Source organism: Pseudophryne corroboree, chromosome 6 (assembly GCF_028390025.1).
Source record: "Pseudophryne corroboree isolate aPseCor3 chromosome 6, aPseCor3.hap2, whole genome shotgun sequence".
Classification (NCBI taxonomy): domain Eukaryota; kingdom Metazoa; phylum Chordata; class Amphibia; order Anura; family Myobatrachidae; genus Pseudophryne; species Pseudophryne corroboree.
The window spans coordinates 425,273,178-425,288,921 of record NC_086449.1 but is presented as its reverse complement, the minus strand read 5'-3'; the positions used below and the strand labels follow the sequence as shown (position 1 = coordinate 425,288,921).

The window sequence follows — 15,744 nt, the reverse complement described above, 5'->3', positions numbered from 1 at the left end:
AGATCAATTTGATACTATGGATAAGGGTACTATATTCCTAACTCTAGCACATATAAAAGACGCAGTCTTGTTTATGAGGGATGCTCAAAGGGACATTGGATTGCTAGCTTCTAGGGCCAATGCCATGTCTATCTCCGCGAGAAGATCCTTATGGACTCGCCAATGGACGGGTGATGCGGATTCCAAAAAACATATGGAAGTACTACCCTATAAGGGTGATGTATTGTTTGGGGATGGGCTGACGGACCTGGTTTCCACAGCTACAGCAGGTAAATCAAATTTTTTACCATATATTCCCCAACAGCAAAAGAAAGCAACACCTTATCAGATGCAGTCCTTTCGGTCGCACAAGTCCAAAAGAGGTCGGGGATCCTCTTTCCTCGCCAGAGGTAAGGGCAGAGGCAAGAGAGCACCTGCTTTGTCAGGTGCCCAGGAACAAAAGTCCTCCCCGGCTGCTCCAAAACTCACAGCATGACGCTGGGGCTCCCCTGAGGGAGTCTGCATCGGTGGGGGCACGTCTTCGACTTTTCAGTCAGGCCTGGGTCAGATCGGACCTGAATCCCTGGGTGTTGGAAATAGTTTCACAGGGTTACAAACTGGAATTCGAGGAGGTGCCCCCGCGCCGATTTTTCAAGTCGGCCCTACCAGCTTCCACATCGGAAAGGGATGTAGTGTTAGCTGCAATTCAAACACTGTGTATACAGCAAGTGATAATCAAGGTTCCCCTGCACCAGCAGGGAAGAGGTTACTACTCAACCCTATTTGTGGTCCCGAAACCGGACGGTTCGGTCAGACCGATTTTTGAATCTGAAATCCCTAAACCTGTACATAAAAAGATTCAAATTCAAAATGGAATCACTCAGAGCGATAATAGCCAACATGGAGGAGGGGGAGTTTATGGTGTCTCTGGACATAAAGGATGCGTACCTTCATGTCCCCATATATGCCCCCCATCAGGAATACCTGAGATTCGCTGTACAGGATTGTCATTACCAATTTCAGACGTTGCCGTTTGGACTTTCCACGGCCCCGAGGATTTTCACCAAGATAATGGCGGAAATGATGGTGGTCCTGCGCAAGCATGGAGTCACAATTATCCCATACTTGGACGATCTCCTGATAAAAGCGAGATCAAGAGAGAAATTACTGAGCAGTGTGGCGCTCTCTCTGAGAGTGCTCCAGCAACACTGTTGGATTCTAAATCTACCGAAGTCACAGTTGATTCCGGCAACTCGTCTACCGTTCCTAGGTATGATACTGGATACGGAAAAAATGAAGGTTTTCCTCCCAATAGAGAAAGCCCAAGACATCCAGAACATGGTCAGAGACCTGCTAAAACCGAAAAGGGTGTCAGTTCACCAATGCACTCGAGTTCTGGGGAAAATGGTGGCGGCCTACGAGGCCATTCCCTTCGGAAGGTTCCATGCAAGGACTTTTCAATGGGACCTTCTGGACAAGTGGTCCGGGTCCCATCTGCATTTACATCGGGAAAATAACTCTGTCCCCAGGAACCAGAGTGTCCCTCCTGTGGTGGTTGCAGAGTGCTCACCTGCTGGAGGGTTGCCGGTTCGGGATTCAGGACTGTATCCTGGTTACCACGGACGCGAGCATCCGAGGATGGGGAGCGGTCACACAGGGAAAGACTTTTCAGGGTCTTTGGTCAGACCAGGAGTCCTGTCTACACATCAATGTGTTGGAACTCAGGGCCATTTACAACGGCCTTCGACAAGCGGAGAGTTTTCTTCGAAACCTTCCGGTTTGATTCAATCAGACAATGTCACAGCAGTGGCTCATGTGAACCGCCAAGGCGGGACAAGAAGCAGAGTCGCAATGGCGGAAGCTACAAGGATCCTTCGCTGGGCGGAAAATCATGTAAGCGCTCTGTCGGCTGTCTTCATTCCGGGAGTGGACAACTGGGAAGCAGACTTCCTCAGCAGACACGATCTCCATCCAGGAGAGGGGGGACTTCATCAAGAAGTCTTTGCAGACGTAACACGTCTTTGGGGAACTCCTCAAATAGACATGATGGCGTCACGCCTCAACAAAAAACTTCGGAGGTATTGCGCCAGGTCTCGGGACCCTCAAGCAGTAGCAGTAGATGCACTGGTAACACCGTGGGTGTTCGACTCAGTCTACGTGTTCCCTCCTCTTCCTCTCATCACGAAAGTGTTGAGGATCATAAGACGAAGAAGAGTACAGACGATACTCGTTGTCCCAGACTGGCCTCGTAGGGCTTGGTACTCAGATCTACAAGAGATGCTCACAGGAGACCCCTGGCCTCTTCCTCTGAGGGAAGACCTGTTGCAGCAGGGGCACTGTGTATTTCAAGACTTACCGCGGTTACGTTTGACGGCATGGCGGTTGAACGCCGAATCCTAGCAAAAAAGGGGATTCCGGAAGAGGTCATCCCTACTTTAATAAAGGCTAGGAAGGAGGTGACGATAAAACATTATCACCGTATCTGGCGAAAGTATGTGTCTTGGTGTGAGACCAAGAATGCACCTACGGAAGATTTTCATTTGGGTCGTCTTCTTCACTTCCTACAGACAGGAGTGGATATGGGCCTGAAATTAGGCTCTGTTAAGGTGCAGATTTCGGCCCTCTCGATTTTCTTTCAGAAGGAATTGGCTTCTCTTCCAGAAGTCCAGACGTTTGTAAAGGGAGTGCTGCACATCCAGCCCCCTTTTGTGCCTCCAGTGGCACCATGGGACCTGAACGTGGTGTTGCCGTTCCTAAAATCACACTGGTTTGAACCGCTTAACAAGGTTGAATTTAAATTTCTTACCTGGAAGGTGGTAATGTTGTTGGCCTTAGCATCAGCAAGGCGAGTGTCAGAATTGGCGGCTCTATCACACAAGAGCCCCTACTTAATTTTTCATGTGGATCGAGCTGAATTGAGGACACGTCCGCAATTTTTGCCTAAAGTGGTTTCGTCATTCCATATGAATCAACCTATTGTGGTGCCTGTGGCTACTGGTGACCTGGAGGATTCCAGATCCCTGGACGTAGTTAGGGCCTTAAAAATGTATGTAGCCAGGATGGCTAAAATTAGTAAAACATAGGCTCTGTTTGTCCTGTATGCGACCAATAAGATTGGCGCTCCTGCTTCAAAGCAGACTATTGCTCGCTGGATCTGTAATACGATTCAGCAGGCTCACTCTACGGCTGGATTGCCGGTACCAAATTCGGTTAAGGCCCATTCCACTAGGAAGGTGGGCTCTTCTTGGGCGGCTGCCCGAGGCGGCTCGGCTTTACAACTTTGCCGAGCGGCGACATGGTCGGGGTCAAACACTTTTGCTAAATTCTACAAGTTTGATACCCTGGCTGATGAGGACCTAGCGTTTGCTCAGTCGGTGCTGCAGAGTCATCCGCACTCTCCCGCCCGATTGGATGCTTTGGTATAAACCCCATGGTCCTTACGGAGTCCCCAGCATCCTCTAGGACGCAAGAGAAAATAAGATTTTAAACCTACCGGTAAATCTATTTCTCCTAGTCCGTAGAGGATGCTGGGCGCCCGTCCCAGTGCGAAAACTCTGCAAGACTTGTATATAGTTGTTGCTTACATAAGGGTTATGTTACAGTTGACATCGGTCTTGGACCGTTACTGTCGTTTGTTCATACTGTTAACTGGTTATGTATGTTCCAGGTTACATGGTATGATTGGTGTGGGATGGTATGAATCTTGCCCTTGGATTGCTAAATCCTGCCTTGTATTGTCCATCTCCTCTGGGCACAGTTCTCTAACTGAGGTCTGGAGGAGGGGCATAGAGGGAGGAGCCAGTGCACACCCATAGTCAAAGTTCTTTTTAGGTGCCCTATCTCCTGCGGAGCCCGTCTATACCCCATGGTCCTTACAGAGTCCCCAGCATCCTCTACGGACTAGGAGAAATAGATTTACCGGTAGGTTTAAAATCTTATTTTTAGAAGAATATTATCCTGACATGGATTTATAGAAGCACAAACAGATGATCTGTGTTTCTGCCTACATGCTGTCCATAAATGTAGCCATTGATGTGAATAATATCCCTTTAGCTGCAAGTGTAACAAATCCATTGAGGATTGACAAAGGAAATCAACTCCTTTCTTTATAATCTCCAAATCTTTTAGTAAGCTTTGTCTACTTGCTTTTTCTTGGTAATACCGATTGTGTAACCAAATTCTGATGGTTCTGGATACCGAAGCCATAGTCACACTTGATGACAATTTTATGTCTTTGGATATATGTAATGTTTTAAAAGCTGCCTCCATCTTTCTGTCCATATGATCTTTAAGTGGACCGTCCTCCACTAACTGTATAGCAGTGTTTGCAAATCTTGGGTCCTACTTTGTTCTCGGTCTGTGGAAGGGGAACCTTGTTTAATATCTTAAAATGAGTTTGTCATTTCTCCAATGTATTTTTCCTTTTTCTCTATCGGGTGTTTTTTTATCACATTAATTAATAAAACCTTTTGATGAAAACTCATACTTTTTTCAGTTCTATACCTCTCTGTGGTCTCGTCCTTTTAACCCAGGGGTGGGGAACCTTTTTCTCTACCGAGGGCCATTTGGATATTTATAAAATCCTTCGGGGGCCATACAAAAATTCTCAACTTAAAAAATTACCCTGCCCCCCAGGTCTGCCCCTTAGAGGTACTGTGCGCGCACGCGCCAAAAAAATGGGTGTGGCCAGTTAAAATGGGACGTGATACACATATGCCCCCAATAGTGCGGTGCCAGATCCACAATTGCCCCCACAGTGCCAGGTATACAAATGCCCCCACAGTGCCAGGTATACAAATGCCCCTCACAGTGCCAGGTATACAAATGCCCCTCACAGTGCCAGGTATACAAATGCCCCTCACAGTGCCAGATATACAGATGCCCCCACAGTGCCAGGTATACAAATGCCCCCCACAGTGCCAGGTATACAGATGCCCCCACAGTGCCAGGTATACAAATGCCCCTCACAGTGCCAGGTATACAGATGTCCCCACAGTGCCAGGTATACAGATGCCCCCACAGTGCCAGGTATACAAATGCCCCTCACCGTGCCAGATATACAGATGTCCCCACAGTGCCAGGTATACAGATGCCCCCACAGTGCCAGGTATACAGATGCCCCCACAGTGCCAGGTATACAGATGCCCCCACAGTGCCAGGTATACAAATGCCCCCCACAGTGCCAAGTATACAAATGCCCCCCACAGTGCCAGGTATACAAATGCCCCCACATTGCCAGGTATACAAATGCCCCCACAGTGCCAGGTATACAAATGCCCCTCACAGTGCCAGGTATACAAATGCCCCTCACAGTGCCAGGTATACAAATGTCCCCACAGTGCCAGGTATACAAATGTCCCCACAGTGCCAGCTATACAGATGCCCTCCCCCCTCCCCTCTCCCCTCCGTGCTGCTTACCGTGGGACACGGAGGAGAGCGCGGCTGTCGTGTGGGAGCGGCGGTGTGTAGTACTTCAAACCAGCCGCCGGTTCGAGAGCCAATCAGAGCTAGCGGACCGGTAGCCGCGGCTCCTGATTGGCTGCTGGTCCGCGAGCTCTGATTGGCTCACGGACCGGTGGCTGGTTTGAAGTACTACACGCCGCCGCTCCCACTCGACAGCCGCGCTCTCCTCCGTCTCCCTGTTCTGACAGCTGAGACACGCTGCCGCCGGACTGAGCGGCAGCGTGTATCACTGACATAAGCTGGTGGGCCCTGTTTTAACCCCTTTGAGTTGCCTTTTTTTTCCTCCTCTGAAACAATATTTTTCTGCATCCAATTCTTTATACTTTCCTGGATGCTACACTTTATTACTTTTATTCGGGATACTATCCATACAGTATGTGTACTCAGGATAAATCCTAATCACAGGCTCTACAACACGATAATGAGTCTTGCTAGATTTCTTTCCAACTATACACTCAGGAACACTATAACAAATCTGACAAGGAAAACAAAACTGCAAATGAAAATCCTGTCCAACCCCTAACAAGCTAAAGGCCCTATCGGGGCTCTGTAGAATGGGGGGTCCCTGGCATTTTTAGAGGCAGGTTCCATCTCCACAATACCCAGTGAGCATGCGCCCAGCTTTTTTCTGTATGTGTTTGCTCATCATACACACATTCTTCTCAGTGATCCCTTGTCAGGTCAAAGGCTTTTCAAATTTGTAAAATGAGACATTCATTTTGCCTCTACTACCTATGGTAGAAGAAAACAAACTCTGGGGACCGTTTGTTCCAATGGGTCATCCATCATGGAAGACAGGACCATATGGACTTTCTTCTGTCCTAAGCAGGTTTCATTTCCACTAACAGAACTCGCCTGCTGTGACTTGCTCGCCTGAAGAGACAGGAAAAAGGAATGGAAGGAAGAGCCACACATTGGCCCTCATTCCGAGTTGTTCGCTCGCTAGCTGCTTTTAGCAGCATTGCACACGCTAAGCCGCCGCCCTCTGGGAGTGTATCTTAGCTTAGCAGAATAGCGAACGAAAGATTTGCATAATTGCGAATAGAAATTTCTTAGCAGTTTCTGAGTAGCTCCAGACTCACTCAGCCATTGCGATCAGTTCAGTCAGTTTCGTTCCTGGTTTGACGTCACAAACACACCCAGCGTTCGCCCAGACACTCCCCCGTTTCTTCACACTCCCGCGTTTTTCCCAGAAACGCCAGCGTTTTTTCGCACACGCCCAGAAAACGGCCAGTTTCCGCCCAGAAACACCCACTTCCTGTCAATCACACTACGATCACCTGAACGATGAAAAAACCTTGTTATGCCGTGAGTAAAATACCAAACTTTTGTGTAAAATAACTAAGCGCATGCGCTCTGCGAACCTTGCGCATGCGCAGTAAGCGACTAATCGCAATATAGCGAAAATCGGCAACGAGCAAACAACTCTGAATGACCCCCTATATACCATATGGGCTTGTATAAACTTTATTCTGTGTGTGCTGAGCTGAACAATGTTTAACCCATATGTTAGGGCTGCCATGGAGCTATGTAGAGGAAATCCTTTTAACCTCCAAACTCACCTGGATATGCCAAAAGCACTAATGAGATAGAAATGTATGATTCCTGTTTTAATGAGTATTCAGCTTAATTAATTTTAATTATCATCACATAATTTAAGATCGTAACATCATTTCAGGACCACATGCTTCAATATGGGAGACTATGCCCCGTAACCCTGGATATCCTTATCCATTAGGAATTTATCTAACCCATTCTTAGAGGTGTTGACTGAGTCGGCCATTACAACTCCCTCAGGCAGGGAATTCCAAACACGTATCGTCCTTACCGTAAAAAAGCCTTTACGCTGTATTGTGCGGAATCTCCTCTCCTCTAACCTGAGCGAGTGTCCACGAGTTCTCTGTGTTGATCTAACCAAAAACAGGTCCTGCGCAAGATCTGTATATTGTCCCCTTATATATTTGTAAATGTTGGTCATGTCCCCTCTTAATCTCCTCTTTTCCAGTGTAAACATGCCTAGTCTTGCAAGCCTTTCCTCGTATTCCAGCGTCTCCATACCCTTAATTAGTTTGGTACATCTGACACCACACACATAACCAGTATACAGTGTACCCCATTATACATACACTGTATACCGGTTATGTGTATGTGGTGTCACATGTACCCCAATATACATACACTGTCAGGGCCGTAACTACGTGTGTGCCAAGTGGGCTTGGCACACAGCGCAGTTGCCCTGAGGGCGCAACGGCCAGCGGCATGTAATGAGTCAAATTGACTCATTACATGCCGCCTCTGTGTGCGCCGTGCGCGGCTGGAGGGAGAAGAGACCAGCGCCGGGTTCAAGGAGGAGGAGGGAGGGGGAGCAGGGAGCCGCAGCAGCGCTATTTGATTGGTAGTAAGCGCCGCTGCAGCATCCCCCTCTCCTTCTGTATTGGCTGCCCGGCGCTGCTGTGGATGCTGGGATGCGGGTCCTTCATCCCAGCATCCATAGCCGCGCGGGCAGCCAATACAGAAGGAGAGGGGGGATGCTGCAGCGGCGCTTACTACCAATCAAATAGCGCTGCTGCGGCTCCCTGCTCCCCCTCCCTCCTCCTCCTTCTCATGTCACTGCCTGCACCGAGAGGGAGATGCCAGCACGAGGAGCCTGTCAGCGGGGAGAAGGTAAGTATATCCCTCTCTCTCTCTCTCTCTCTCTCTTTCTTTCTCTCTCTCTTTCTCTCTCTCTCTCTCTCTCTCTCTCTCAGAGGGACACCGTCTGCCGCAATGTGTAAAAAGGGATCCTGGCTGCCGCAATGTATAAAAAGGGGGTCTGGCTGCCGCAATGTGTAAAAAGGGGGACTGGCTGCCGCAATGTGTAAAATGGGGTCCTGGCTGCCGCAATGTGTAAAAAGGGGGCCTGGCTGCCGCAATGTGTAAAGAGGGGGCCTGGCTGCCGAAATGTGTAAAGAGGGGGCCTGGCTGCCGCAATGTGTAAAAAGGGGTCCTGGCTACCGCAATGTGTAAAAAGGGGGACTGGCTGCCGTAATGTGTAAAAAGGGGTCCTGGCTGCCGCAATGTGTAAAGAGGGGGCCTGGCTGCCGCAATGTGTAAAAAGGGGGCCTGGCTGTGGCAATGTATAAAAAGGGGGTCTGGTTGCCGCAATGTGTAAAATGGGGTCCTGGCTGCCGCAGTGTGTAAAAAGGGGGCTGGCTGCCGCAATGTGTAAAGAGAGGGCCTGGCTGCCGCAATGTGTAAAAAGGGGGACTGGCTGCCGTAATGTGTAAAAAGGGGGACGCTGTCTGCTGTAATGTATAAAAGGGGCTCTACCTGGTGTAGTGGCGCTACTGTGCAGCGTAATTTGAATAATGTAGACTACTGTGCACCGTAGTATGAATTGCTATTATTTTGTGGCCACGCCCTTCCCCGTGAAGCCACGCCCCTATAATTTTTTTGCGCGCCTACGACGCGCACTGCCCCTATATTGCATGGGGGGGCACCACTGTCGTTTCTTGCACACAGCGCTAAAATGCCTAGTTACGGCACTGTACACTGTATACTGGTTAAGTGTGTGGTGTCACATGTACTCTGATATACATACACTGTACTGGTGATGTGTGTAGTGTCACATGCACCCCAATATACATACACTGTATACTGGTTATGTGTGTGGTGTCACATGTACCCCAATATACATACACTGTATACCGGTTATGTGTATGTGGTGTCACATGTACCCCAATATACATACACTGTGTACTGGTTATGTATGTGGTGTCACATGTACTCTGATATACATACACTGTATACTGGTGATGTGTGTGGTGTCACACGCACCCCAATATACATACACTGTATACTGGTTATGTGTGTGGTGTCACATGCACCCCAATATACATACACTGTGTACTGGTTATGTGTGTGGTGTCACATGCACCCCAATATACATACACTGTATACCGGTTATGTGTATGTGGTGTCACATGTACCCCAATATACATGCTCTGTATACTGGTTATGTGTGTGGTGTCACATGTACCGCAATATACATACACTGTGTACTGGTTATGTGTGTGGTGTCACATGTACTCTGATATACATACACTGTATACTGGTGATGTGTGTGGTGTCACATGCACCCCAATATACATACACTGTATACTGGTTATGTGTGTGGTGTCACATGCACCCCAATATACATACACTGTGTACTGGTTATGTGTGTGGTGTCACATGCACCCCAATATACATACACTGTATACCGGTTATGTGTATGTGGTGTCACATGTACCCCAATATACATACACTGTATACTGGTTATGTGTGTGGTGTCACATGTACCCCAATATACATACACTGTGTACTGGTTATGTGTGTGGTGTCACATGTACTCTGATATACATACACTATATACTGGTTATATGTGTGGTGTCACATGTACCATAATATACATACATTATATACTGGTTATGTATGTGATGTCACATGTACCCTGATATACATACACTGTATACTGGTTATGTGTGTGGTATCACATGTATCCTAATATACATACACTGTATACTGGTTATATGTGTGGTGTCACATGTACCATAATATACATACATTATATACTGGTTATGTGTGTGGTGTCACATGTTCCCTGATATACATACACTATATACTGGTTATATGTGTGGTGTCACATGTACCCTTATATACATACACTGTATACTGGTTATGTATGTGGTGTCACATGTACCCTAATATAAATACACTGTATACTGGTTATGTGTGTGGTGTCACATGTACCCTAATATACATACACTGTATACTCGTTATATGTGTGGTGTCACATGTACCCTGATATACATACACTGTATACTGGTTATGTATGTGGTGTCACATGTAACCTGATACACATACACTGTATACTGGTTATATGTGTGGTGTCACATGTACCCTAATATACTGTATTATTTGAGAGCCACACCTCCTGAATATTGTAAGCATTAGATGGGCAGTTCTAGTGACCAGACTGCAGGGCCCAGCAAATAACTGTAATTTATGCCCCTGACATGTTTCTGTGGTTGTTCACAAACAAAACAATTCCTCTCAAATAAAAGCTGATCTAGTGAGCTACTGTATATAATGGGTTTTGTGACACTGTCCTTTTTTAGTCCACAGTACAGAATCCTTGGACAAGTACCAAATACGGACATATATTGTGATGTAGAAGAATACGAGGAGGTATGTGTCCTATTCTTTTATGAGATAGCAACCAGGTCACTTATTAAGATAAACATAATGTTACTAGCTTTTTCTCTGACGTCCTAGTGGATGCTGGGAACTCCGTAAGGACCATGGGGAATAGACGGCTCCGCAGGAGACTGGGCACATCTAAAGAAAGATTTAGGACTATCTGGTGTGCACTGGCTCCTCCCCCTATGACCCTCCTCCAAGCCTCAGTTAGATTTCTGTGCCCGGCTGAGCTGGATGCACACTAGGGGCTCTCCTGAGCTCCTAGAAAGAAAGTATAATTTAGGTTTTTTATTTTACAGTGAGACCTGCTGGCAACAGGCTCACTGCACCGAGGGACTAAGGGGAGAAGAAGCGAACCTACCTAAGTGGTGGTAGCTTGGGCTTCTTAGGCTACTGGACACCATTAGCTCCAGAGGGATCGCACACAGTACCCGACCTCGTCGTCCGTTCCCGGAGCCGCGCCGCCGCCCCCCTTACAGAGCCAGAAGCAAGAAGGTCCGGAAAATCGGCGGCTGAAGACTTCTGTCTTCTCCAAGGTAGCGCACAGCACTGCAGCTGTGCGCCATTGCTCCTCATGTACACCACACACTTCGGTCACTGATGGGTGCAGGGCGCTGGGGGGGGGGCGCCCTGAGCAGCAATAAATAACACCTTGGCTGGCAAACTGACACCATATATAGCCCCAGAGGCTATATAGGTGTATATTAACCCCTGCCAGAAATATTAAAATAGCGGGAGAAAGCCCGCCGAAAAAGGGGCGGAGCCATCTCCCTCAGCACACTGGCGCCATTTTCCCTCACAGCTTCGCTGGAAGGATCGCTCCCTGGCTCTCCCCTGCAGTCCTGCACTACAGAAAGGGTAAAAAAGAGAGGGGGGGCACAAATTTAGGCGCAGTATAATATATATATATATGCAGCTATATGGGGAAAACACTCTTTATAGGTGATATCCCTGTGGTATATAGCGCTCTGGTGTGTGCTGGCATACTCTCCCTCTGTCTCCCCAAAGGGCTTTGTGGGGTCCTGTCCTCTGTCAGAGCATTCCCTGTGTGTGTGTGCTGTGTGACGGTACCGCTTTGTCGACATGTATGATGAGGAAAATGATGTGGAGGCAGAGCAAATGCCTGTAAATGTGTTGTCACCCCCTGAGGGGTCGACACCTGTGTGGATGGACTTATGGAAGGAATTACGTGACAGTGTCAGCTCCTTACATAAAAGGTTGACGACATAGGACAGCCGGCTACTCAGCTTGTGACTGTTCCAGCGTCTCAAATGTCATCAGGGGCTTTAAAACGCCCGCTACCTCAGATGACAGACACAGATGTCGACACTGATACCGACTCCAGTGTCGACGACGATGAGACTAGTGTACCCTCCAATAGGTCCACCCGTTACATGATTGAGGCAATGAAAAATGTATTACACATTTCTGATAGTACCCCAGGTACCACAAAAAAGGGTATTATGTTCGGTGAGAAAAACTACCAGTAGTTTTTCCTGCATCTGAGGAATTAAATGAGGTGTGTGAGGAAGCCTGGACTTCCCCCGATAAGAAATTGATAATTTCTAAAGGTTATTGGCAGCGTACCCTTTCCCGCCAGAGGATAGGTCACGTTGGGAAACATCCCCTAGGGTAGATAAAGCGCTCACACGTTTATCAAAACAGGTGGCACTACCGTCTCCGGATACGGCCGCCCAAAAGGATCCTGCTGATAGAAGGCAGGAAGCTACCCTGAAAGCTATATATACACACACGGGCATTATATTGCGACCAGCAATTGCATCAGCATGGATGTGCAGTGCTGCTGCTGCGTGGTCAGATTCCCTGTCGGATAATATTGATACCCTGGATAGGGACAATATTTTGCTGAGGGGTGGAACTGTTGGGGATGGTCTTTCAGACCTCGTTTCCACAGCTACGGCTGGGAAATCGACATTTTGCCACAGGCTACCCCACAGCAAAAGAAAGCACCGTATTATCAAGTACAGTCCTTTCGGCCCCATAAACACAAGAGGGCTCGAGGCGCATCCTTTCTGCCGAGAGGCAAAGGTAGAGGGAAAAAGCTGCAGCATACAGCCAGTTCCCAAGAACAAAAGTCCTCCCCCGCGTCCGGTAAGTCCACAGCATGACGCTGGGGCTTCACAGGCGGACCCGGGTACGGTGGGGGCCCGTCTCAGAAATTTCAGCACACAGTGGGCTCTCTCACAGGTGGATCCCTGGATCCTTCAAGTAGTAACTCAGGGGTACAGGCTGGAATTCGAGACGTCCCCCCCCCCCCCCGACGTTTTCTAAAATCTGCCTTACCAGCAACTCCCTCTGTCAGGGAGGCAGTGTTGGTGGCTATCCAGAAACTGTATTCACAGCAAGTGATTGTCTAGGTACCCCTCCTTCAGCAAGGGAAGGGTTACTATTCCACAATGTTTGTGGTACCGAAACCGGACGGTTCGGTGAGGCCCATCTTAAATTTAAAATCCTTGAACACTTATATCAAAAGGTTCAAGTTCAAGATGGAATCGCTCAGGGCGGTTATTGCGAGCCTGGACGAGGGGGATTACATGGTCTCCCTGGACATCAAGGATGCGTACCTACATGTCCCCATTTACCCCCCTCAGCAGGAGTACCTCAGATTTGTGGTACAGGACTGTCACTATCAGTCCAGACGCTGCCGTTTGGGTTATCCACGGCACCGAGGGTCTTTACCAGGGTAATGGCCGAAATGATGATACTCCTTCGCAAGAAGGAAGTTTTAATTATCCCGTACTTGGACGATCTCCTGATAAAGGCGAGGTCCAAGGAACAGTTGGTAGTGGGGGTAGCACTTTCTCAGGAAGTGCTACAACAGCACGGCTGGATTCTCAATATTCCAAAGTCACAGCTGGTCCTGACAACACGTCTTCTGTTCCTGGGAATGATTCTGGACACAGACCAGAAAAAAGTGTTTCTTCCAGTGGAAAAAGCCGAGGAGTTGTCATCTCTAGTCAGAGACCTCCTAAAACCAAGACAGGTGTCGGTACATCAATGCACACGAGTCCTGGGAAAAATGGTAGCTTCGTACGAAGCAATTCCATTCGGAAGGTTCCACGCAAGGACTTTCCAGTGGGACCTGTTGGACAAATGGTCCGGGTCCCATCTCCAGATGCAACAGCGGATAACCCTGTTGGCAAGGACCAGGGTGTCGCTGCTGTGGTGGCTGCAGAGGGCTCATCTACTAGAGGGCCGCAGATTCGGAATACAGGACTGGGTCCTGGTGACCACGGATGCCAGCCTTCGGGGCTGGGGGGCAGTCACACAGGGAAGAAATTTCCAAGGACTGTGGTCAAATCAGGAGATTTCGCTTCACATAAATATTCTGGAGCTAAGGGCCATTTACGATGCCCTAAGCCAAGCCAGGTACTGATCCAATCAGACAACATCACGGCGGTCGCCCATGTAAACAGACAGGGCGGCACAAGAAGCAGGAGGGCAATGGCAGAAGCCACAAGGATTCTCCGATGGGCGGAAAATCATGTGTTAGCACTGACAGCAGTGTTCATTCCGGGAGTGGACAACTGGGAAGCAGACTTCCTCAGCAGGCACGACCTCCACCCGGGAGAATGGGGACTTCATCCAGAAGTCTTCCAAATACTGGTAAACCGGTGGGAAAGACCACAGGTGGACACGATGGCGTCCCGCCTCAACAAAAAGCTAAAAAGATATTGCGCCAGGTCAAGGGACCCTCAGGCGATCGCTGTGGACGCTCTAGTAACACCGTGGGTGTACCAGTCGGTTTATGTGTTTCCTCCTCTGCCTCTCATTCCCAAGGTAATACGAAGGCGAGGAGTGAAACCTATACTCGTGGTCCCGGATTGGCAAAGAAGAGCTTGGTACCCGGAACTTCAAGAGATGCTTTCAGAGGACCCTTGGCCTCTGCCGCTCAGACAGGACCTGCTGCAGCAGGGGCCCTGTCTGTTCCAAGACTTACCGCGGCTGCGTTTGACGGCATGGCGGTTGAACACCGGATCCTGAAGGAAAAGGGCATTCCGGAGGAAGTCATCCCTACCCTGATCAAAGCCAGGAAGGATGTCACCGCAAAACATTATCACCGCATTGGCGAAAATATGTTGCTTGGTGTGAGGCCAGGAAGGCCCCAACGGAGGAATTTCAACTGGGTCGATTCCTGCATTTCCTACAAGCAGGAGTGACGTTGGGCCTCAAATTGGGGTCCATTAAGGTCCAGATTTCGGCCCTGTCGATTTTCTTCCATAAAGAACTAGCTTCCCTGCCTGAAGTTCAGACTTTTGTCAAGGGAGTTCTGCATATTCAGCCTCCTTTTGTGCCCCCAGTGGCACCTTGGTATCTCAATGTGGTTTTGGAGTTCCTGAAATCACATTGGTTTGAACCACTTAAGACTGTGGATGTGAAATATCTCACGTGGAAAGTGGTCATGCTGTCGGCCCTGGCTTCGGCCAGGCGTGTGTCAGAATTGGCGGCTTTGTCCTATAAAAGCCCTTATCTGATTTTCCATACGGATAGGGCAGAATTGAGGACTCGTCCTCAGTTTCTCCCGAAGGTGGTATCAGCGTTTCACTTGAACCAGCCTATTGTGGTGCCTGAGGCTGCTGGGAACTTGGAGGATTCCAAGTTACTGGACGTAGTCAGGGCCCTGAAAATTTATGTTTCCAGGACGGCTGGAGTCAGGAAAACTGACTCGCTGTTTATCCTGTATGCACCCAACAAACTGGGTGCTCCTGCTTCTAAGCAGACTATCGCACGCTGGATTTGTAGCACTATTCAGCTGGCGCACTCTGCGGTGGGACTACCGCAGCCTAAATCTGTAAAAGCCCATTCCACAAGGAAGGTGGGCTCATCTTGGGCGGCTGCCCAAGGGGTCTCGGCTTTACAACTTTGCCGAGCTGCTACTTGGTCAGGGGCAAATACGTTTGCAAAATTCTACAAATTTGATACCCTGGCTGAGGAGGACCTGGAGTTCTCTCATTCGGTGTTGCAGAGTCGTCCGCACTCTCCCGCCCGTTTGGGAGCTTTGGTATAATCCCCATGGTCCTTACGGAGTTCCCAGCATCCACTAGGACGTCAGAGAAAATA

The 15,744-nt window shown here is 48.7% G+C and overlaps 1 protein-coding gene across 1 annotated transcript in view; it reads left to right on the top strand.

The window, feature by feature from the left end:
• Positions 1 to 15,744, top strand: part of SLC26A5 (solute carrier family 26 member 5) — a 136,763-nt gene that overhangs the window by 66,193 nt on the left and 54,826 nt on the right. The window contains exon 14 of the mRNA XM_063927010.1: positions 10,581 to 10,650. Within this exon, the coding sequence (XP_063783080.1) occupies positions 10,581 to 10,650 (70 nt within the window). The remainder of the gene's footprint in view (positions 1 to 10,580; positions 10,651 to 15,744) is intronic.